This window comes from Amblyomma americanum, chromosome 3, assembly GCF_052857255.1.
Source record: "Amblyomma americanum isolate KBUSLIRL-KWMA chromosome 3, ASM5285725v1, whole genome shotgun sequence".
NCBI lineage: Eukaryota > Metazoa > Arthropoda > Arachnida > Ixodida > Ixodidae > Amblyomma > Amblyomma americanum.
This window is the reverse complement of record NC_135499.1, coordinates 221,966,932-221,989,822: the sequence shown is the minus strand read 5'-3', so window position 1 is coordinate 221,989,822 and position 22,891 is coordinate 221,966,932. Positions and strand designations below refer to the sequence as shown.

The following is a 22,891-nucleotide window of genomic DNA, read 5'->3' as shown; positions in this document are numbered from 1 at the left end:
CCACGTTAGCCATCTATGACCATATGTGGTACAGTTATGGCGTCAAACCCTTGACCCCTGACCTTGGCCCATGGCCTTTAGTTGACCTTCGACCCTTGACATCCGATGGGGGTGTCGTAAGGCCATGTGATACACGTCATAGCCACGTGGTCGTGTGGGTATATATTAGACCGTCTGTCGCGAGCGTGTAGCGGAGCTGCCGTGGAAGAGCATCAAACGCTTATCAAGCGTGCTTGGTTTTCGCTGAATTACAGGGTTAGCCAAGTTAAGCCGCTGCCAATTTTTGTCTAATAACAACCCCTTGCGACTGACGTCACGCGCGCTACATCGAGCCACATGAAGTCGCATAGCAGGATTCGCGCGAAAGAGCGGCTGGGAGGACGTCGCCGCAAGGCGCGAAAAATGGGAATTTTTAAATATTATTTGCAAATTCTCGGCTCGCATTTGAGGACTTCTACGCGGGATGAGCTCTCAGTGGCCTTCACTTTACATTCAGCTAAGACCCCCCGAGCTATTGGCGATTTTCACTACCTAGAGGGGGCGCCTCAATTCATGCAACATATGGCGTGGTTACGGAGGATTGTTTTCGGCATGGAGGAAGGAAAATGTTTTCGGGGTGACCCTCAGCGCAAAAAAAAAATGCACCCATGAGGGCGCATTTCTGTGTCTATAAGTCGCACCCTTGCATGCATCCTCCCAAAATGATGCAAAGTACGTCCCCTATCTGCGGCGCGAACATACCTGAGTCTAATATCGTCGCCATACGTGCCGACGACCCAGCAAAGTAAAACAATGGGACAGCCAGACTAAACGCATGCTTTGGCACGTCTACTCGGTTTAGCTACGTTAAAATCCTACCACTTTTTTCTCGGATGGTTGACTTCACTTTTACCTAGACCAGCTTTATGCATTCATGTTATTTCATTTGGTGGCAACTGTCCTGGATCCGCCTGCTTAAAGAACGAAAGGCTTTGTGGAGGCTCGGGCCAGCGAATGAGCACCTGTTGCCTTAGACGTAAGTGTCACATAAAACAAGTAAGGTGAACTACGATTTGGATAACTAAGGCTGAGGGTTGTACTCTGATCTGCACGGTCCACAGAGGAAGAAGAAACTTGCGAGACCATTCCGCAGGGCGCCATTCAACCAGGGACCAACAACAACTACACCTGAGCGCGACTGCAACGACTTCGTCAACCATGAACAGCGAACAGCAGCTGGCCCGCCGCACCACTAAGCCGTTCAGCGTGGTCTTCTTCGTGTGGGTGCTGCTCTCCACCGCACTTGTCATCCTGGTCGTTCCGGCCGGTCTGCTGGGTGTGTTCCTGTTCCGCCAGAAGCCCTGATCCGCGGTGAGTCACCACAGCCGTTCTCAGAACTGCGGAAGCAGAGCGCAAGAAACGGAGCACGCAAGACCCTGAGACAGCGCACGCAGACCTCAGGTCTGCGCCATCGTACATATTCCGCCCCCAGTCTCCTGTTGTCGTTCAACGCTACCAACCTTGTGGGATGGCCCTGTTCAGGGTTGCGCCACGCTTTCGAGGGTCTATACCCAGAATTGTGAGGAAATGAGGCACAAGACTCGGTAACAGAGATGACAGGTTTAATTGTTAGTTTAAGCTACGACTGATTCCGATGCAGCTCACCCAAGATATGCGATCCAGTCGGCTGGATCGACCTCGACGTCCATAGTCGACGTGCGGTGACTCAGAAGTGCTCCCATTCCGTGCCTCACCTTGTAACGTCCTCTGTCGACGCGTGCTTACCTCTCCGAAGCAGGGGCACTGACCCTTTCTGCTGCGTTTTCATGTCACACCCTGTCCAGGCGAGTTATGGCGCGCTCCGACATGTTCCGTCCGTCACACTTACCTTGTTCTCGGTCTTTCGAGGTACTAACGAGAAAACTAGTTTTGCAGCTACGTGAAGTTAAGCAGGAGTGTTGCGAAAGGAAGAAAAGAAAGAACATCATCGTGAGCTCTGACGTGATGATTTGCGTCAAGGCTCGCCAAACAATATCGCGCTGATTGATTCCTGATGGCAGGCTGCGATGTCTGAGGCTGAAAGACTCGATCCGGGAGAGCGCGGTAATCGACGCGTGTTTGGCTAAGAAGGGTTGTACGGATGCGAAATAACTTTGGAGGCAGGAGGTTGTGCCAACTATTTTAGCAACGTTGACCAGCTAGAGAAAAGGAAGGACAGCAGTCATATATGGCTCGAGATGGAGGTGCAGTGAAATGTCGCGAAATTATTCGTCCAGGAAGTTGTCTGCCTCCTGCATCAGTTTCTCCTCTTTTCGTTCCTGCTTCAAACTTTCTGGCACACAAGCAGCAATGAACATCGCCTCGCTGTCACTTCCCCTCAGTTTCCTTAGTAAGTTCTGGGACGGAATGATGCTTTTCAAGGTTGCTTGTTTTTTATCGTTTATCTTTACTGACCCATAGTGCATTGTATCGTTGCGTATCGATTGATGTACTGCGTTGTGTATTTTACCACTGCATATGTCGGCTGATGTGTCCTTTTGTCAGCTTTTGTGGAAAGCAGTAACCAGTGATTTCAGCGCACCAAACTCATTTTCTAATCCTCCCAAAATTTATCTCCTTCCGGCTGAAGAAGTCATGACAACAGTTACGTCGTACCCTCTTCACCAACACCTGAGGGGCTGTACCACGAGGCATATTTTTTACGTCGCCAACTCCCCGTCCTTCTTATTAGCCAGCGGCTAACTCAAGCCTTGTCGCTTACATCATAAAACAGCGCAGCGCAGCTATCGTTTAAAAAGAAGGGATTAATTTCTTTCAGGTATTTTTTTTTTGCATAATGTCCGAGGTTGTGTAGCCTAGAGTCACAGGCGGCCGATTTGCAAGACGAAGGTGGGCTGTCGTCAAGTATGCTAACCCCCCCCCCCCCCCTCCCTCCTCGCCCCTGCGCGCGTCTAGGTATTAAGTGCCGACGAAATATGAGGACGACAATAAGAGCTTCAGAGCGGAAAAAGTTGGAAAGGTGGGAGCATTGTATTCCTGGCGCTGCTGATATTGTCACGTGATAGCACACAGCCGAAGTCTGCTCGGCCATCTTTCGCTTTTGAAAGGCGGGGGAACGGGCTTGGGGTCAGGAGCGGTCTTTATTGTTGAGGCACTCGCACAGAGAGGATGTGGAAGCGGGAGTGCATTCACCCTTTGTGAGGCTCCCCGCGCACCCCAACACAGGGTTCGTGCTTAAAGAAAAGAAGGGGGCTGCGGGGGGGCCTTTGAGCCTCCGTGCTCACCGCGGTGACCTTTTGTGTATAGGAATGTAGAAAAGGATTGTCGTCGACATTGGTCTATCTCCATCCTGAGTAGGCTGGCAACAGCCGCGGGCCAGGTCAGAGCGAACGTTGTTGGTGGTGATGCGTATCGGTTGCGCATCAAAATCCGCCGGAACGTTCGCGACCCTCCTCCACCAGAATAAGACCACCTCCTGCGGCTGTTTCTAAGCACGAAATACCTTTAACGCTCGTTCTAGAAAAACCCAGGCAAACTGCGGCGAAACGGGGGAGAACACGAACTCGAACCCGAGGTAGGACGACTCCGGTTCGACTGAGAACCTGAGGCGATTTTATTTTCGTCCGAATGTTCTGGGAGTTACGCGCCGCCTGAGAGTTCTAACACCGACGTACTTCAGCCTCTGAGGGTGCCAACACGTGACTTCTGAATGCCACGTACGGATTGGCGCAACAATTCCGAATTATGTATCTCACGATGTGCATGGTAGGGCGTTCGTATTTGCACTACGCATATATTTTGACCGTTTCAGGAAGGAGGGAGAGTTTCCCGATGCAAAATTTTCCGTTTGAGCGGGAAATTCTACATCAGCAGTGCACGTGACTCGGTGCAGACTGCACTGTGTGACATGACGCAACCTCGCCGAGAAGTGACGCCAACGCGAGAGACAGCAAAGGGGGGTCGTCGCTGCTTCTCGCGAGCGCTAAGTGTTGTGTCGCGTTCAGAGCCCTGGAGTTTCCTGGACATCTTCGCTCGTGCTCAATGTCTTAGACAGCGATAGCTGTTAGCATCGACCTCGAAATTTTACCGTCCTCGCTCTGCCGAAGCCACGAAGAGTGAGGTGAGTACTTACTGGCAGCTGGCTGTAGTAACTCAAGCACCAAGCGGCAGATGACCCGCAAAGGAGGCTCTCCAGCCAATGGCGTCGACTGATTTTCGTCACGCCGCGGCTTATCCATTTAAGCCGTGGTTAAACTCCTCTCATCTGCTACTCCCTCCGATGCCACGCTAGCAGGCTCAAAGGGATTAACCACGACGTAGTCATGAGGATCAATCAACGGTAATGGCTAGAGGCCCTACTTTCAGGAGCATTTGCCTCTTTCTTATTGGAAGCAACAAAGCAAATAGGCATACGCAGACGAGAAGGCAGTCACAGTTAGCACTTATGGTTTCATCCGTTACGATCTCTCGTCTGTGATTGCGCATGGGCGCGGCTTCTTCCTAGAAAGTTGGCGTCTACTTAAGGGTTATGTAGAGAAAGTAAACGCGCGGTAGTTGTCTTACAATGAGTGGACACCTGGACTGCAACGCGAAGATATCACTGAACTTCACAATTTACCTAACAAGCATAAAAGTTATCGGTTCTTTGAGTGAAGGCATTAGCCGAGGTGATCTGACTTCACTCTCCTCTGCTGGGTGGATAATGGCAGCGGTGGAAAGGTCTTGGGCGTGCCAGTCGTCCGGGCGCTGACCTTGAAAATCTTTCACCACGGCTTCCCTCATGTCTTTTTATCACGGAATTTGGTCTGCCCGAGGAGGCCGGCATCAGCCTTTGAGGCCGGGGCGAGAATGCGTGCAGAAAATAGGCGAGCCAGTGCAGGCGTCTGCGATTCTTTTCACGCGGCATCAACATTCCGTTCGAGGGAGGAGGGAACGCCCCCTCATCTCGCAAGCAGCTCGGGCGGTTCGAAACTCCCCCTCTTCCTCGGGAAGGGAAAATAAACGTCGCAGCTCCCGGAAGGAGCGCCGGCAACAAAGACTCCTCTTTGAGAAAAGTGCGTCCAGCGGCCGGCAGGGAGGAGCGGGTCCCGTTGCGACGCGCACCGCCCAGCCTGCTGACCCCGTCGCTGGAAGAAGCGCCTCCGAGCCAGAAGGCAGGACCCCCGAAGATTCCGGGCATTCCAGCTTCGCCGTCAATGGAACTGGCCGCGTCAGCTGAAGCCGGAGGCCCGTGGGCTGTTTATTATGTGCTCCGCGGACTTTCGCTCTTCCTCGCGGAGGCAGCCCTCCCCCTCTCCCCGTGGAGCCGACGCATTCCTCGCGGCTCGGAAGACGGAACGACCCCCCGCGCGTAGATCCCCCGAGAAGAAGAGACCCCCTCTGGGAAAAAGAGAGCGCGGCGTGCGAAAAGGAAGGCGTCCGCGTGATTCGGCCTCGCCTCCTCCTCTCCGGCGGCGGACAGACAGGTCCTCCGGTGGGGGCCACGAAACACGTTTGAACAGGAGCGGGCAAGAAACGTGCACAGTCTCGGGCGCCGCGTCCTCCTATCCGGTTGCCCGTTCCGCGTTTGGACCGAGGAGCGCGCACGCACGCGGCGACCCCCTCGGAGGCTCTCGTCGCCCACTCTGCGCTCTGCAGTGAGCCACGCTGCGCACCGGCCGCCGGCGACTCCGTCCGGTTTCGAGCAGGTGAGTGGATCATCGGGACTCCTTCGTTTAATGAGCGATTCTCGCCGACAGCCTGCGCGAAAAGGAATGCTGTGTTGTCCGGCTGCGCAGAAATGTTCGGTGTGTGTTGTGCTGTGCAAAGCCTGTGCATCGGAGCGGTGCACAAAGTTGAAAGGAACACATTGGAAAAGGGGGGTCTTTTCAACGCAGCCGTTCGACACATTAGCTTTGTCCGGGTATCTCGGCGTATACTGTAAAACCTAAATCGTTTTCCTAGACCCCTGTTGGGGGTTTGTTGGGCGGTTCGATATATGGGCTGGACTCGCGCTTGTTGGTCAACTGGGCTTCTCTTCTTTTTCCCGCGCTGGAGACGCCAACATGTGCACGACCCTTGATCGAACACTCCGAAGACTGTTGGAGGTCAACATCCCGCCGTGTCGTCCACGTTTTGGGGTGGTCTCGAACGCTCGCATCCACTCTGCGGCCTGCCTAAACGCTTGTACGCAGTCTTTTCGGTGCTCTGTCCTCAACTTCCCACTAGGCGCCGCTATTTTTGATACCGCGAGGACTCTTGCGAAGATCAAAACTAGGGCACAGGGACGCGGCCGAGTCGAGCGCGCGCATTTACCTCGCGTTCTACTACGCTCGATTCCTGCCTGCAAATCCAAGGAACAATATCGATTTTTTTATTCCATTGATTATTGACTGATCAATCAGAGGGGAAGGAATGAAAGAAGGCATTGGTATTTTTTTCTAGGGCATGTTCAGCTTTTTCCAGGAAACGAGCCTATTATGTTCACGTGCCATTGCTTTTGTGCACCTTCGTAAGAATACGCATAGCTGAATGGTAGCGCGCTTAATACATCGTCCTTTGAATGAGACTCCAGTGAAACCTATTGATATGCGTTGCAGTTCACAAAACAGATTAACTAGGAATACGCACACATGTTTTATGGTGACCGGAAAAATCTCACAGTCCTGTTGGTGAAGCTCCGAACTGCCAGTTAAGCGCGCTGGCTGGACGGCGCTGTGAACGGCGGGTACTGCGAGGAGAACGGAAACCACTGCTCGCGCAACGGTGCACTTGACGAGATTTGCGCCAACACACCACGACGATCACGTGTATGATGGCAATACAGTTCGAACCTCGTTATAACGAAACGGTTTACAACGAAATAATGGATATAGCCAAGCTACGGCTATAACGAAGTAATCACCGAGCCCCTTCTACTTAGTTATAACAAGGTTCAACTAAGATCGGCGTTGCTGAAGAGTTGGCCCACATTCTCGGAGGCCCCCGCCATGATGTTGCCGAAGAAGCAGTGGCGAGGATAACGATTTTACGACGCCGGTTTTTGTTATGCCTCACGCACTATACAACAGTCTCAATTTCTGCGTAGTTCCTACAGGGAACAACTGTAAGATATGGTTTAACCTCCTTCAATGTCGAATTAATTATTGTTGTAAATTGGTAAACATGTCATTAACTTTTAATTACTCTTTACAAATTTTTTCGTCCGCATTTTGTAGCGCGACACTTGTGTTTAGCGTCTCTCTGTCTAGTTGATTTTGAAGTTAACTTGCATATCGAACACAGGTAGCCGCACAAGTCATCAGAAGATTGTAAAGCTCTGAGTTATTTCGCTGCTGATTCTGCTTACCAAATAATGAGTACGTTCGCCACCTAGCGTAGATGCAAAAAAGCAAATCAATGACGCTGGCAGCTTACCGGGGCCAATAGAACGGGCTGATTTATGCGGAGGCCGACTGCCTCCCCACCACCGCCCAGATGAACGAGAAGTGTTCTATTCGTGGATAACACTGACCTCCCTTTCTTTCCGCGATTAAAGCTAAAAATTTGCATCGTGCTAACAGCCTGTTCTGCCATGCATATCTGCTGTTTTGTTCTTAGCATTATGGTTATCACTTATAGGCTAGCGCGAAGGCAGTGTCGCGTTTTGTAAGAAGTGAGTACGGAACTGCAGTCATGCCTCGCATTTATGCCTTTCGACGTTTCCTCCGTTTTCTCGCTGTGTGCGTGCTTAGGACTGCATAGTAAATTTCAATATTACTCGTCGTCGCCCACCTGAGCTGCGAAGGACAAAAATTTCTCGGAATCTTCTCAGTTGAAGGAAAATTGGCTTTGGTATATATGAGTTGGACCCGCGCACGGGCCTGCTGCCTGTCCGGAACTGTTGGCCTAGCCCTGACTTCCGCTAACCTTTTCATGATTAGCGCAGTTGGTAGAGCGATTACTCTGTACAGGTGGTGGTCCCGGGCTCGAGTCCCGAAGCTGGACGAATTTTTCGGCGGTTGCAAAGTTTCTGAGACCGAAATTTTTCTTTCTTTCGTAGCCACAGACTGCGCTTCGGTTGGCGATAATGAGAGATGCGATGCGAAAAAAGTTGACCAGTCTCTCCATCCCCCAGAACACGCGTGCGCGAATCACATTTGGCACCTCTCTGTGTATGTTGCAGCTGTTGAAGACTTTGCTGGAAGTCGTGCCGGCGATGGCCACCACCACCGCGCCCCGATGCCTCGTCGGCGGGACGCTGCACAGACACGCAATATACGGCTACACCACGGTGAGTATATATTGTACGCATGCACTGTGCCAGCCACCGGCGGGCGGTGAGAAGGAAGAGCTGTCGCATTCTTCTCGTAAACATAATCACACTTGCGAGGACCTGCAAATTCTGACACGCCGTCAGGTCTTTGTTTGCGCTGTGGAGAAGTTTGATGCGAGCAAGGAACTCAAGGGAAAATCAACACACAGGAACGAAACAAAACAGTGAGGGCGCCGACGAATAAATACATCGCTGCTCAAGAACGAAGTGGCAGTTGCTCCTCAAATCCCCGACCAATACGGTGGGCCTATTGTCTTGACGTTGCAGTCAACGGCCCTGCTCCTGCCACAGCCACAAGCAGGTGACCGGCAGGCAACTGAAAAAAGTATCGTGATAGTAGGCCGATGTCGTCGGTAGGAGCTAGAACCTCCTTTGAGGGCCATTTTCGTTCTTGAGTTGTACAGACTATAGTACCCCGCCACTTCTACTGCAGACAAACGCTTGTTGTTGGAACGCTCGAAGATATCTCGTTGTAACGAATGGGCCTTTGGCTCACGACACGCGTCATTTGTGCGCGTGGACCGGAGCGGTGGGCCCTAACCACGAGAAGAAAGTCTACGACTGACAACTCACTGATCGGCAGCGTCTTCGAGAAATGCGGTGAAGACAAGCGGGGACACCAGATGGGGCGCTTTTGTCTGTTTTCAAGTGTATTGAAAACGCGCACAGTAACAATAAAATCAGTACAGAAGGAGGTCCCATAGTGAACGACTGTCGGGGGGACCTCCTAGAGCAAAGCAAGTGGGGTAAAATCAGAGTTTGCTCCCACACTCATTGTTTTTAGCAGATTTACAATGGAGCTTTTGGTGGTCTGTTGTCGATTTGCTCAGCCTGTATGTCAGCCTATGCAAAGCGAAAGTGCGGCTTTCGTCCCTCATGCATGGTGCGCGTGTTTCGTCATTCGTTTCTTCTTTTTTTTCCCGCTCTTTTCGCTCGAAGTATGTGTCGTTACATGTGGAGTGAATTATGTCTACGCATGGAACCTTCGCCACGCTTGGAACCTTGACTATCGACGGTTACAAAAACTGCTTCAGCCCCGATACATGTGCGTAATGGAGTCTTCAGTCGTACGTGGCTTTTACTGGACTAGCGTTACGTGCTCGGCCGACAAATAGAGAACGGGCTCTATAAACAACAAAACAGAAACCGGCACTCGCTGGGTTCTTGGGAATTGCAGAAGAAGAGAACCGGGGCGGCGCCTTCGTCTGAAACGGCAGCGCAGCCAAACCGGGTCTGCCCGAGGACGATTTCGTTTCCCACCGCAGGAACGGGGTGGTGCAGTGCGCAGTGCGCAATCCGAAGACGCCGGCGGCGAATGGCCGCGCGGTGCGAGCAGAAAAGAGAGAGAGAAAAGCAAGCGTCGCTCGAATGGCCGGCGTTATCATGCGTCGCTGGACGGGGCCCAGTGCGCGCACCTGCAGCGCCGCGGGCACCGTTTTCTCCATCCACCGCAGCGACGAGCTCGATAGGCATCGTGAGAAAGAAACGGGTTCAACAGCGGCAGCCGTGTTTGTGGAAACGCGCATCGGCCCCAGAATGGGACCGCCGATATCTCGCCGGTTCGACAGCCCGAGGAAGCCGAGCGAGTGCATGCTGTACGGCCTACGCATTGACACGGGTCGCGGGAGCAAAGAAGAAAAAAAAAATGCTTCGCGCAGATACCGCTGCGTAGACAGCGCCGTGTTGCAGGGTGCAGTGGCAGGAGGAGCGGAGTGGTGGGCGACTCGAATGGAGGAGCCTGCAAAATTTCTCAGGGACCACTAAGCTGCCACTGCGTCGCCCGCGGCACACATGGGGCTTTGCACCTGACACCCGAGCCGAGGCGTGAAAGGAGGAGGACTCAGTGCCGGCGAGTGAAAGGTTCTCGTCAAGCGCTTATTCCCGGGCAAGCGGGAGGCGCGCAGACGCCTGGCCCACGAGAAGAGCAAAACAAAAAGTGGCGGCCTCCCATGAATGGACGGCGTACTAGAGAGACGCGAGAGGGGAGTGGAGTCGGCCTGTTCAAGTTGCACGCAGCGCGTCAGCTGAGGGAGCTCTCCACGTCAAAACGGAGAACTGCACACTGGCCGTTGCTCACTCTGCATGACGCCTTCGTGGAGCGACGAACAGAAAAGTAGACGCTGCACTTGACTGACCAACTTTCATTGGCTGTTAAGGCCGCTGGCTCGAGACGTCCCTGATCACGAACACCGAGGCCTCGGCCAAGCTGCAAAGGCTTCAGCCTCTGCCTCCGTTCATAGGCAGTGCGAGTAAGTATAGTAAGAAACAGCCTGCGTTGAATGTGTCAGAAATACTCGTAGAAACACTGAAGGAGCGTTTTACGCCGATCACTTAGCTTTGGTGTTCTGTGAGTGTGCTCAGAGAATATTACGCGATCAGTCCCAGGGTAGAGTGCTCTAGAATAACGGCACGCTCCTCGCAACAGCAGTGTGAACCAGTCACAGCCGTTGTGGGTCTGGTCCCGCTGCACGGAACTCAACTGTCCAGAGCAGACAGCCGAAGGAAAGGGCGACGGTGGGGGTGATGCGGGAGGGCGTCCCACCACCGTGGGAACGGACGGCATTCCCCTCTGCGGACGGAAGCCGCCTCGGCGAGTGCTGCCGGTCGGGGCATTCCGAGAAGGGAGCCTTGTGCTGCGCCCGCACCCCCGCCGCGGTCAGTCGGCGGGGGATTTGTGGCTGTTGGTCGGCGTATTTGCTCGCGGAACCGCGCATTTGCCGCCCGTTTGCAGTGATCTAGAGTACTCTTTGGCGGCTCTTCGACCCGACGGCCACGGTTGAGAGCTGAATTTTTCCGAGGATTCGCCATGCGATGGACTGTGCCGAAAAAGACAGGCGTGAAGAAGCACTAAAACAGCCGCCAAACTTATTCTATCGACCACGAAGGCACGCATGCGTGTGCACTCACGTGCTTTGTTTCGAAACTCTCATCATCCCATGCAGTATGTCCTCTTCTCGTACTTACTTCTACCGTGGGCGCAACTACTCGAGTTCAGGTCTTCCTTTTGCCGCGCTTTCGTCATTCTTAAATGATTATTCATACGGTGAACAAAATAAAAAGAAGAATAAACCACCAATTTCTGTTCCGTGTCGTGCTTTTGAATGGTGCGAAAGACATCAGCAAACATGGATTATCGCATGAAATTCGCCCACGCTGGGTGAATAATTTATAATCGGACTTCCTCCCCTATGTACGTAGTTCTAGCTTAGCTTTCAGCAGCGGAACAGCGATACTGACGTTAAAAACAAGTTGAAATCGCGTGAGACATAATTACTGAGGTATAATAGCTGTTTTTTTTTCGCTCACTGTCATTTAGACTTCTGCAGCGGGCTAGCGTAAGAGTTGGAGCGCATTAAGATTATAAGTACTACACTTTTTGTGTGTCCCACGTGACCTCGTACCTATTTGTGATGTCGCATACATCGCTCAACTACTGAAACTACGTGGGAGAGAAAATTCAATTGTAAATTTACGGAGTGGTAGAGACGAAATCAGTCAAATCAGTGACTTAGCAATAGCCGAGAGTCCGTTGTAAGGCTAACCCCGCCTGCACATCTAACACCACCGCAGGGGAATTCAGCGGGCTGCCGATCCAATTTACTAATATGTCACGAATCATTCCAAAGCAAAAAAAACTACCCACGTAAAATTTGATGCCTCCGCCCTTTTAAGTGCGGCTGCTCTCTTCTGTCGCCGAGAAAAAGGCAGAGAAAAAAATATTTCAGATTCAGGAAGTGTTCCTGCATGTCCTCGGGAAGCTGTGCTGATGTCACGAATAGTAATAATAATTTGTGGTTTTGAGGAAACAGGATAGCGCAGTAACTGTCTCACATATGTCGGTGGATACCTCAACTGAGCGATAAAGGAAGAGATGAAGGCGGGAATAAAAGAGTGGAGGTGGTGCCGTAGTGGAGGGCTCCGGAATAATTTCGACCACCCGGGGGTCTTTAACGTGCGCTGACATTTCACATTACACCGCTGTCTGGCGTGATCGGAACTGAACCCGAGTGCACAGCAGCCACGTGCACTAACCACTGAGCCACTGCGTCACCTGACCGCTGACGTTTTCATCTGCGTACATCATCAAGTGTTCTGCCTCCATCTGCATGCTGCTTACAGAATGTGCTAGGGAGGTGGCCATTTTACGCCGATCGACGGCCGCGTCAGGACATGTATCGTTCATTTACACAATGAGGATGACATGGCGGTGTAGCCCTGTACACGGTGTAGCCATGCAAACAAAAACGCGGTTCGATGATATGAAATTCTACTCGCCGTTTTGCGGAATGTCGAGAAAATGTGAGCCGATCCGTGCAAGAAATTTGCTTGCGAGCAGCCTGAAGTGCGTCACGAAAGACCTTCTCGAGAATAATACCTCAAGGAAACTGAGCTTATGCAAACAAGACAGCGACACTAAATGCTAAAGGTCGATAGTGCCCTCGTCTCCCGCTAGAAGACCATGATACATTTGTCAATTCTGAGTGCGATAATGTCTTTTCAGTTTAATGATGTTAGCTGGAGAGGCGAGGCGACAGGTATGTACCAGTAGTTGCAAAGAAGCAACCGAATAGCAGGTCCAGTAGGTGTGTTTTGTGTTACGATAACGGAACTGACGATGAGGAATTCCAGTCCGGTCATTATTAGGTCTCGTATGGGAGTGAAGGCGTTGCTTGGCCGTCTCGGCGCGTGAAGCCGTCGGTTGGAGGCGGAAGGCTGCGACGTTTCAGGCGAAGTTGATCGAGGCCGCGGTGCCTATGCGATGGATTGCACGCACGCTCTTCTCGAGAGTTGTAGTCCTGGAACTAGGGCCGTTAGGGGACTGCTCTTCATGACTGAGAACGTGGGCTCATTCGTTCCCTGTCACGGCGTGTTTGGAAAAGAGGGGACGCCAGCAAAGGCGCGAAAGCGGCGCCGCCCGACCGAGTACTGCGCGCGAGCACGCCTGCTGGAGGCGCATTCCACCGAACGAAGTGACCAGACGGCAGCGCCGTGGCGGCGGTGCCCTTGAGGGCGCCTTGACGAGCACCTGCGCGGACGCCGTGGTATGCGCGCTCTCGTTGCGCCGATAAGCGCCGGCCACGGGATGTTCCTCTATCAGCCGCCGTGACAGATACGGCGCGAAGCGAGGCTCCATGGACGCGCTGGCTCGCTGGGGCAGCGGGCGACGGCGCGGCCACCGCAAGGTGAGCACCTTTTTGCGGCTACGTGCGCTTGCTCCGCTTTTAACCACGAAGTGATGGGCGCGTGAATTAACGAAGCCAGGGGTGCGCATCCCTCTCCAAACAGTCGTCGAGCGTCTTACCGGCGCTTTCTGTTGGGTCGCGGCAGCAGCCTGTGAGTCAGCGGCGACTTTCTCCGCCAGCTTGCGCACGGCGTCTTGGCAGCCCGCGGGGAGTGCAACCCCGTTGACGCCTGCTTTGCTCGTTGCACAACGCCCGCGGCGCAGACAATGCAGCGTAGCTGGCACGCGCTCACCGGCGGGACAACTGCGTCACTGCGCAGCGTCCCGCGGTGCGACCCCGTGTTTACGTCTTGGGCTGTCGCGCGGTCCGAACACCTCATTCTCGTTCTGACTGCCCGTCCTTCCGTCAGCCGCTGCACTGCGCGTCGTGTTCCGTCGCCCTCTTCTCGTGTGCGCTGCTTCAAAACCCGACGAGCTCGTCTTCAGCGCGGTCACAAAGGCAATGGAGCTGTTCTCGGGCGGCCGCGCACGTTACTGCAGGCTCGAAGCGGACGTCAATCGCTGCGTGAGTTTCCCGCCCTCGCCTGTCGGTTGCCGTCCTACCGGACTGGCGGCGCTCCCGCGACCTTCTTCACGCCCGGAAGGGGGTTGGAAACGCGCCGAAGCTTTTGCCCATTTCTTGCGCGTTGAGTGAGGAGCGAAGCCACGCGCGCCCCCAAGGGCCCGCTGCGCTGCAGAACGGTCGGTGCTGCCCTCACGAAGATATGCCCTTGATTTGAAAACACGCTGTGTGAAATGCCGTGACAAGTCAGTGAAAAGCTTATTTGACGCTGTTAATGCATGCATGCTGGTTTTGTGACGGCCGTGTCTGTTGTTACAAATGTTCTCGGCCGTCTGCATTAGCCTTGAAAATATGTGGGGCATGTTTCTGCCGCTGTGCTCACGTAACGGTTTATTTTGGAAAAAAAATGTTTCTTCGTCAAAATCGGTATCCGCTTTTCACCGCAGTTTGTTCCCATTGCCTGCGGATTTTAAATCAAGCGCTTCCTCGCGTTGTTGCTTAGTAGAGTGAATGAGAGCCAGCGAGAAGTGTGCAGTACTCACATTTATGCAAGGCGTACCCTTCAGGAACACAGAATTCAGTCGCGCGTTCCGGTAGCTGTTTGATTACCGTCCATAACTGCTGTTTTAGCACATCGGCGTTAATTTCAATGTTACGTTTTACGCGCCTGCTTCCGCGCCAGTTCACTTTGGTTTCGAAAGCGTTCTAAAGAGCGCTCTTCGTTCATATATATTAAGGCTCAGTGCATATTGTGACCGTTCTCAGTTGATGTCACACTATCATTTGGATATTAACATACTACTAATTCTGTTTCCGGTGCCAGGCCGTGTTCTTGCAGAATTTTCTTTACGCTAAGCACTGCAGAGGTTTGTGAGTTTGCTTAATCTTGCCCCCGCCCCCCCCCCCCCCCCCCCCCCTCGAAAAAAAAAAGACTTCTTTGAAGTGAAGCTTTACGTTGTTTGGTCATTTAAGGTGTCGACCTGCTCTGAGCGTATTTTCAAAGTTTTATCACATGCCACTGGGTCAGCGTTCGTCGATGCACCGCAAGTAGCCTGCTACAGGCGGTAGGCGGAAGGCCTCGTTCTCGCCAGCAAGTCAACCGGATCGATTACTTGATGGCCAGAGGCGACGCTTGCTTCACCGGCCCTGCGACAATCACTGGCTATTGGTTAGAATCGTTCATACGTCGGGCAGCACCGTGGCCGCGGCCAATCATGTGCATAGCTCCGGCGGGTGAGGAGGATCCGCTCCCAGAGGTGGGGCCGGAGGAGGACCGCCAACCTCCCAGCGGGCAAAAAGTGACAAGAGGAGAGGGAAAGCCGCGAAGACACTGAAAATCAAATTTTGACTACAGATAACTCCGCTTCTAGAAAGCGCATTAAAAAAAATTCTAGCTGGACAATAATCGTGAAGCGGCGTACTTTAACATCCCCGGTATACCGCAACTTTATTACTGCCCCTTTCAAAGCCCCTTTAAAGCATAATACCCTCAGATGACAATGCACTCAACTGTGTTACTACGCCAGCCATATCCTGCTGTTCCTATCAGCTGTTCCTAGGACAAAATTATTCAGGCGCAGTTTTTTTTTTTACACGCACATAATGGTCTTTCATCTTTAAATATTGCTCCAATCTCAGCTGTCAGTGCTGCTACTACTAAACTAAATGCAAAGGTTCAATGTGCTATGGTAACATAGCAAAAATGAAACTTACAAGGACTGCACAGGTACTGCACAGGCAATGGCTACTTCTGGAATTATAAAAGTGTGCCCTTTAATTTATACTACAGAATATACAGCACAGACCTCCATACAAACATGTCTGAACCATTATGATCAGCATCACATGATTCAATTACCATAAAAAACGTAAAACGTGTTTGCCTCTTCTGACAACCCATATTGCAGTAGTGAGGACGCCGTGTGCAGGTGAAAGGAAAGTGCAGGAAAGCTGTTAATGAAATGCAAACAAGGTGTGTTGACACAGCGACAGAACACCCAAACCGCTCACAGAGCGCACTGCCTCGAATTGAGTTTTTAACTCAGGGTTGCCAGTCATGAGTCCCACTCTTGGGTAGTCCAGCTGACACAGTGAATAATCTGAGCGTTGAAATTGCCTGCAAGTGAAGGGGGCCATGGGAAGGCTGAAATTTCTTTATGTGAAGATAGGGGTCAGGAAGGGCCAAGAACAGTGAAGGTGACGAAATTAGGTGGCTACTGTAATATTGAAAATGAGAAAGAGGCTAAGGTTTATACTAAGGTGGAGACAAGCTTTTTCATGTTTATCACGAAGGAAAAAAATACAAGCTAGCGCTTGTTTGCATCTTGGATAAAACATTGGCAGCTAAGGTCAACTAATGTTTTTTTTTTTCCAGAAGTAGTAACAGTCCCTCCTACCTCTGCCATAGTCTGCCTTCTCCAGCACAGCGCTCATGCCAGCAAGCTCCTGTCCTTGGCATTTATATGCTTTGTCATCAAAATTCAGCTGGTCATAGCTACTCAAGCTTAAAGTAACTTATAAAATTAGCCTCCAGAAGGTAGAACTCGCTCATACTTGTCTAGTAAACATAATGTCTAAAATTTCAGCAACACCAAAAAGAAGTAAAGAAAATAACGAAACAAGCACAGCACATAAAGAATAACACATTGCTTGAATAACAAACTAGCATTTTGTGCAGGGGCAGCCTAACTAGAATAAATGTTCCATGCTCTCTTGCCTTAGTATTCCTCTCTTCTCTTTGTTCCTTACATTCACTACATTTTCAGTGATACATTGTACTACATGGCATCTCAGGGATGTTCTATTCAGATGTCAGAGCAACTCATTGTGAGGCTTAGTGAAGCACACGCTACGACGACATCCTTCTTTTGGACTGGCGGCGCTCCCGCGACCTTCACGCCCGGAAGAGGGTTGGAAACGCGCCGAAGCTTTTGCCCATTTCTTGCGCGTTGAGTGAGGAGCGAAGCCACGCGCGCCCCCAAGGGCCCGCTGCGCTGCAGAACGGTCGGTGCTGCCCTCACGAAGATATGCCCTAGCTTTGAAAACACGCTGTGTGAAATGCCGTGACAAGTCAGTGAAAAGCTTATGTGACACTGTTAATGCATGCATGCTGGTTTTGTGACGGCCGTGTCTGTTGTTACAAATGTTCTCGGCCGTCTGCCTTAGCCTTGAAAATATGTGGGGCATGTTTCTGCCGCTGTGCTCACGTAACGGTTTATTTTGGAAAAAAAATGTTTCTTCGTCAAAATCGGTATCCGCTCTTCACCGTAGTTTGTTCCCATTGCCTGCGGATTTTAAATCAAGCGCTTCCTCGCGTTGTTGCTTAGTAGAGTGAATGAGAGCCAGCGAGAAGTGTGCAGTACTCACATTTATGCAAGGCGTACCCTTCAGGAACACAGAATTCAGTCGCGCGTTCCGGTAGCTGTTTGATTACCGTCCATAACTGCTGTTTTAGCACATCGGCGTTAATTTCAATGTTACGTTTTACGCGCCTGCTTCCGCGCCAGTTCACTTTGGTTTCGAAAGCGTTCTAAAGAGCGCTCTTCGTTCATATATATTAAGGTTCAGTGCATATTGTGACCGTTCTCAGTTGATGTCACACTATCATTTGGATATTAACATACTACTAATTCTGTTTCCGGTGCCAGGCCGTGTTCTTGCAGAATTTTCTTTACGCTAAGCACTGCAGAGGTTTGTGAGTTTGCTTAATCTTGCCCCCGCCCCCCCCCCCCCCCTCGAAAAAAAAAAAAGACTTCTTTGAAGTGAAGCTTTACGTTGTTTGGTCATTTAAGGTGTCGACCTGCTCTGAGCGTATTTTCAAAGTTTTATCACATGCCACTGGGTCAGCGTTCGTCGATGCACCGCAAGTAGCCTGCTACAGGCGGTAGACGGAAGGCCTCGTTCTCGCCAGCAAGTCAACCGGATCGATTACTTGATGGCCAGAGGCGACGCTTGCTTCACCGGCCCTGCGACAATCACTGCTCGCCATGACCGAGATTAGACGAATCCCGCCTTTTCGCGGGCCTTATAATTAGCCGTCTCAAGAACGTTCAGTGCACTCACGCTCTAGCCGGCCGTCGTGCTTTTACTGTTCTTTTTTTGCGCTTTGTACGTTGCTGCTTATCAGGCTTCCATTGTCTTGACATTGGTGCTGCCGCAAGTCCTGTACAGCAGCTTGACAGGGTTTCGCCCTTCACGAGTCTGCAGCTGCTCACAGTCAAACAGCGGGATCAAGCCCAGCATGCGTGGACGCAGCGACGATCTGAGGTCATGAGCCCGTGAAGAGCCGAAATTTGTGTGCGCGCTGTGGTTAAGCTTGACTCATCAGCGAATAACTCCAGTTATTCACCGTGCCAACGTAATGTAAAAGAAGGGCAACGACCTATTCGGCGAGGTTTCCATCTTCCAGCCGCGTCAGGTCCAGCGCCCTACTCCGCCACACTTGTGGAAGCGTGCTCGGCGAATCCACTGTAATCGATACATTTTGACTGTTTTTCAAGCTTGTATAGAGTAGCTGTGACTGCATCAGTGAAGATCAAAGTGAACGCGATTGTACACAGTATTTAAAACGTGTCGCAAGTTATCGCAATTGTTACAAATATTTTGCGCCGTCAGAAATGTAGAAGGAGCACGTCGTGCTTGTTTATGCAACCGAGTTTATATACAACGTGAAACAGAAATTGACCGGACTGTAAAACAGCCATCTATATGCAATATGTGAGCCAATGATGTATGGAGGGTGGCCAAGGAAGATAAAGAATTCGCTGCCCACGCCGAATGGTGGATGCAGTGGAAGCACCGTAACATTCCTCCGAGGTGTTCCATTCATAAACCTTGTGGCGTGTAACATTCACCGACATTTATGTTTGTGTCTTCCTCCGTATCTGTACAAGGGTATAGTGGAATAATTGCTGCTGCGCTTACGTCGCAGGCCGAGCCGACCAGCGAGCCCCGCGTGCCAGGCCTGTGTCCCGAGCATCCCCTCAAGGTGGTCCTGGTCGGGGACACGCGTTGCGGAAAGACGGCGCTCGCCAACCGCTTCGTCAGCGACGCCTTCACCACGGTGCGTCGCTTATCCCATTGCTATTTGCGCTTTTTGTGGTGGCTGCAGGCAGTTTATAAGAGCTCGAAACCTGCGGCACAGCACCGCAGCTTTTTGCTCAGACGCACCTCGTTACCTCATTATCTGGCCCAGATGGGGACATGGAGTCCCCTAGGGATGTCGTAAATAATCTGCATCCAGCTAATCTCGAGCATAGAAAAAGGGTAAAAGAAAACGTTAAGCGCAGCAGGGCCTTGCGTTGGGGGCAATGCTTAACGCCAAATTCTAGGGTGTTTCAAAACCTGCATCGAGATACCGTACGAAGGTGTGGTGTTGTGCCCTTTTTTGGAGAGGGGAATCACGAAGCACGTTACAGGCGGTTGCTCGATCATTCTCTGTGGCGCATGCGCGTACGGGCGCTGGCAAAGAGATGACTGGAGAACTCTCGTTGACTGGTGTCGAAATGCGCAGGACTACACGCCGACTGGCTTTGACCGGTACACGACTTGCGACGAAGCTGCGGGACAGAAATTCCACTTCTCCGTCTGGGACACGTCCGGTGAGTGACAGTGCAGTGACAGAAAAGCGATAGAAAGTGATAGAAAGCAAATTTTGGTCATTTTCTTTCATAAACTGCACGTCTTTTGCGAGCGCCTAGAAACGCCCACCAGTACACGTCATTCCGCGGCGCACGTGCCGCGTGACCTTGCTCACCGCTGCTCCAGCTTAGACAGGACATAGAAGGTCACGTAAGGCGTGTGCTGCCAAGTCACGTGTGCGTTACTACGCTGCAGGCTTCGATGGAAGCTATGTCATAGGTCAGTCCTAACAGGATATGCTGATACAGTAGCCATGGGTGTTGTACCCAAAACTGTGCAATCAGAGACAGCCTCTCCTGATTCAGTAGAGTATCGCAAAGTCGCAAAGGAGCTTCGGAATTTGTGAGACCTATATAGAGGGCAGCACCCATATTCTATTCTATATGTCATGGGATGTTTAAAGCAGTCTGATGCCAAGGAAGTCCTCCACTATTACAGGAGTGCTTGCAAAAACTTAAGCTGTCCCCTGGAGGTTTACATGCACTGACAGCTAGAATGACCAAAACTTTTCGCGTAGTAGTGTGAAGGCGCGTGTCAGCAACTTGGCCAAAGCTCGCAGTGGCGACGTTTTGGACCACCCTTATATCCTGCTGAAACTCCTGGGAGAGACATTTATTAATTTGTGTTCTTATTTCCTGGTCTTGCCTAACTGCCATCAAATATGAAAATTAGAAGTTCAATTTGTGCTCAGATTGCGCACGAAGAAAGCGTAATACAATAAAGAAAATGCATGAATCGCGCTAGTGGCAGACATAAGAATCGCCACAAAACTAGTATGGGCCAGAAGAAAGCAGTTCAGTCTGCTGGCTTTTACTGTATATCTTTTCAAGGTTGAGTCAAATCCCAGCGCTACGGTGACACTGAAAACCCTTGCATTAAAGCGCGATTTCCTGTATCTCTAACTAAACCTTCGCTGTGCTATCTCAAAGCTACAGCGATCGTCAGCAATGCTTTTCGGCAGTCAAGCAACAGCTTGCGACTGGACGTGCGGCTCAGGCCTGTCAAGAAAAGCAGCGCCAGTGATATGAAAGTCGAGACGCGTGCTCATCATGAAATGTTCTCACAGTTGCACGAATTGTGCCTCTCTCACAGGGTCGACGGCCTACGACACCGTCCGCCCACTCTCGTACCAGGACGCCAGCGTGGTGCTTCTCTGCTTCAATGTTGGGGCCCCGGAGTCCCTGCACAACGTCATCCACAAGGTGAGCGAGGAACGGACGCTGCGGCCAGGGCGAAACTTGTAGAAGGTTTGTGTGGAAGAAAAATAATTGGGCATTGACAGGGTATGCAATACGAAAGGAAAACGGCCGATGTGGATTCCAAGAGAAGGCATTCATAGCAGTGTAGGGCAGAGAGTGAGGACTCAGGTGGGCTGGTGACAGTATAGGAAGTTTGCAATGATAAGGTGGCCGCAGCTGGAAAAGGGCAAGGTTTTAATTGGAGAGATATGGGGGAGGCCTCTGTCCTTTGTCATGATGATGATGATGATGATTACTTCGTTTATTGTGAAATATCTGCAAATTAAGATAAGATAGTTTGTACTGCGGGAGCGAGAGGTGTACGCCCACTTGCATCGCTCGCTGGTCGTGCGATGCCTTTCGGCTTTTTGCCAAGCAAGAGCGCCACAAATCGATGCCAACAAATTGACGTGCCTGCAGATAAAGACAATTGCGTCCTCGCCTGTTTCAACGGCAGGCCACCAAGATCAAATGGTGCACCCCACTTTTGCTCCCGATAGTGCGTGACGTATCATGGAGAGCATTAAACAACACAAAAGTGCGAAGCCACCTCAGAGGAAATTCTTGGCTAGAAATGACTGCGCTGCGGTTGTTTTTTGAATGGTTGAAAAGGATTCCACGTCGCACTGTTTTCATGCGAGAAAGGTCGTTTATGTACAGTCGGGCACAAAAGTTTCGAGGATGCTTGAACCGCGAACGAAGCAGACAACTCGATTATTACCAGCTGGATTGAGACTGCACTGTAGAGGTGAATGTCCAACTCGGGTTATTCTACCGTAGTAGTGAAATGATGTTATTGCTGACAAATATGGCGTCTACGGGCTTAAATCGCTTTTCAAGCGTCCTAGAGTCTTTAGTCGCCGATAATCCGCAGGCGCCACTTCCCTATTTGTGTATCACACAGAGTGGGATAAAAGCAGGATTTGTGATCGCTGAATGTCTGTGCCTGGAGCCAGCCGTCCGTGCTTTTCGTTTCGGTCGACCCTTCTTAAGTCCTGCGTGGAGGTATTTCAGTGCACGTGGTGCTTTGCAGTGGCAGCCCGAGGTCCGGCAGCACTGCCCGGGGGCGTCCCTGCTGCTCATCGGCTGCCAGAGCGACGCCCGCATGAGCCAGCGCGGGGGCTGCGTCAGCGCCGAAGACGCCCTGGCGTGGGCCTCGAGGCTGGGCGCCGTCGCCTACGTCGAGACGAGCGCCCGCGCCGCTCCGCGCAGCGTCCGCGACGCCTGGAAGGCGGCTGCGCGGGCCGCGCTCGGACCCGACCACCCGGAGTCGGCCAAGGGCCGCGACGCGTCGCCCACGCGACACAAGGCGTGCATCCTCATGTGAAGCACCTCCCCTCAAGGTGCACTTCCCTCCCACCTCGGACTGCAGCTCACTTTTGGCGGTGACGGTGTGTGTGCCGGAGAGTATGTGACTGTGCCGCTAGGCATTGCCGCCTGTGCGTTTCGGCCCATCCTCGCATGCCCTCACGACATCAAATGATCCCTGCGGACATTCAGTGGGGTTGGAGGGCCCGAACAGTGTCCACCACGGGGCGACGGCACCGCTGCGCTGACGGCGTCGAGCTCGGAAGCCGCGCCGTCGGCAGTGAGAAGCGAGCCGTCCAGTGCTAGTCAAGACTGTGAGAGACTTTTTTTTTCAATAGTTGACTACGCGTCGCAGTTTTTTCGGAGTAGTATTTTGCCATCTCGTTCACCGCAGTACAAGTTTTCGTGTAAAATAAATGTGCCCCTACCGGCGAAAGCTTGGAACGGCGTTGCATTTCTCATCCTTCCACGAACGCTTGAACGCATCGAGCGTCTCGCAGAACACTTGTGTCTTGCAGGGAGGTTGTGTTTAAGGCTTTTGTGGGCAAGTTCTTTGACAAGAAGTGCGGTGCCGATTTCTGGGAGAGGCGCACTAGCAGGAGTAACAAACACTCCATCTTTAATCAGCGCTTCTCGCTTGTTGGATTGCAGTCTGTTTTCAGATTCCCGTCCGGGACCACCTTTCTCCT

At 51.9% G+C, this 22,891-nt stretch overlaps 1 protein-coding gene across 4 annotated transcripts; it reads left to right on the top strand.

Moving 5' to 3' along the window:
* Positions 1-1,331: 1,331 nt before the first annotated feature.
* LOC144126149 (ras-like GTP-binding protein RHO) lies at positions 1,332-22,646 on the top strand. Of its 4 annotated transcripts, none has more exons than XM_077660118.1 (6): positions 1,332-1,350; positions 8,123-8,230; positions 18,947-19,078; positions 19,529-19,616; positions 20,749-20,858; positions 21,928-22,373. In XM_077660118.1, exons 2-6 carry the CDS (start codon positions 8,156-8,158, stop codon positions 22,219-22,221), a joined length of 699 nt encoding a protein of 232 aa, XP_077516244.1. In that variant the 5' UTR covers positions 1,332-1,350; positions 8,123-8,155; the 3' UTR covers positions 22,222-22,373. The 4 variants fall into 4 exon arrangements, with proteins under 4 accessions (XP_077516244.1, XP_077516243.1, XP_077516246.1 ...); XM_077660117.1 differs by lacking the exon at positions 1,332-1,350 and adding an exon at positions 5,021-5,666 and having other exon boundaries at positions 21,928-22,646; XM_077660120.1 differs by lacking the exons at positions 1,332-1,350; positions 8,123-8,230 and adding an exon at positions 13,300-13,455 and having other exon boundaries at positions 21,928-22,646.
* The last annotated feature ends 245 nt before the right edge of the window (positions 22,647-22,891 follow it).

What these genes read in the sequence shown, in the direction of transcription:
- LOC144126149 (XM_077660117.1), top strand. Translation starts at nt 8,156, where the DNA reads ATGGCCACCACCACCGCGCCCCGATGCCTCGTCGGCGGGACGCTGCAC. An exon ending in CTCCGTCTGGGACACGTCCG is followed by an intron (nt 19,617 to 20,748) that starts GTGAGTGACAGT and finishes CCTCTCTCACAG; the next exon opens with GGTCGACGGCCTACGACACC. An exon ending in TGCACAACGTCATCCACAAG is followed by an intron (nt 20,859 to 21,927) that starts GTGAGCGAGGAA and finishes GGTGCTTTGCAG; the next exon opens with TGGCAGCCCGAGGTCCGGCA.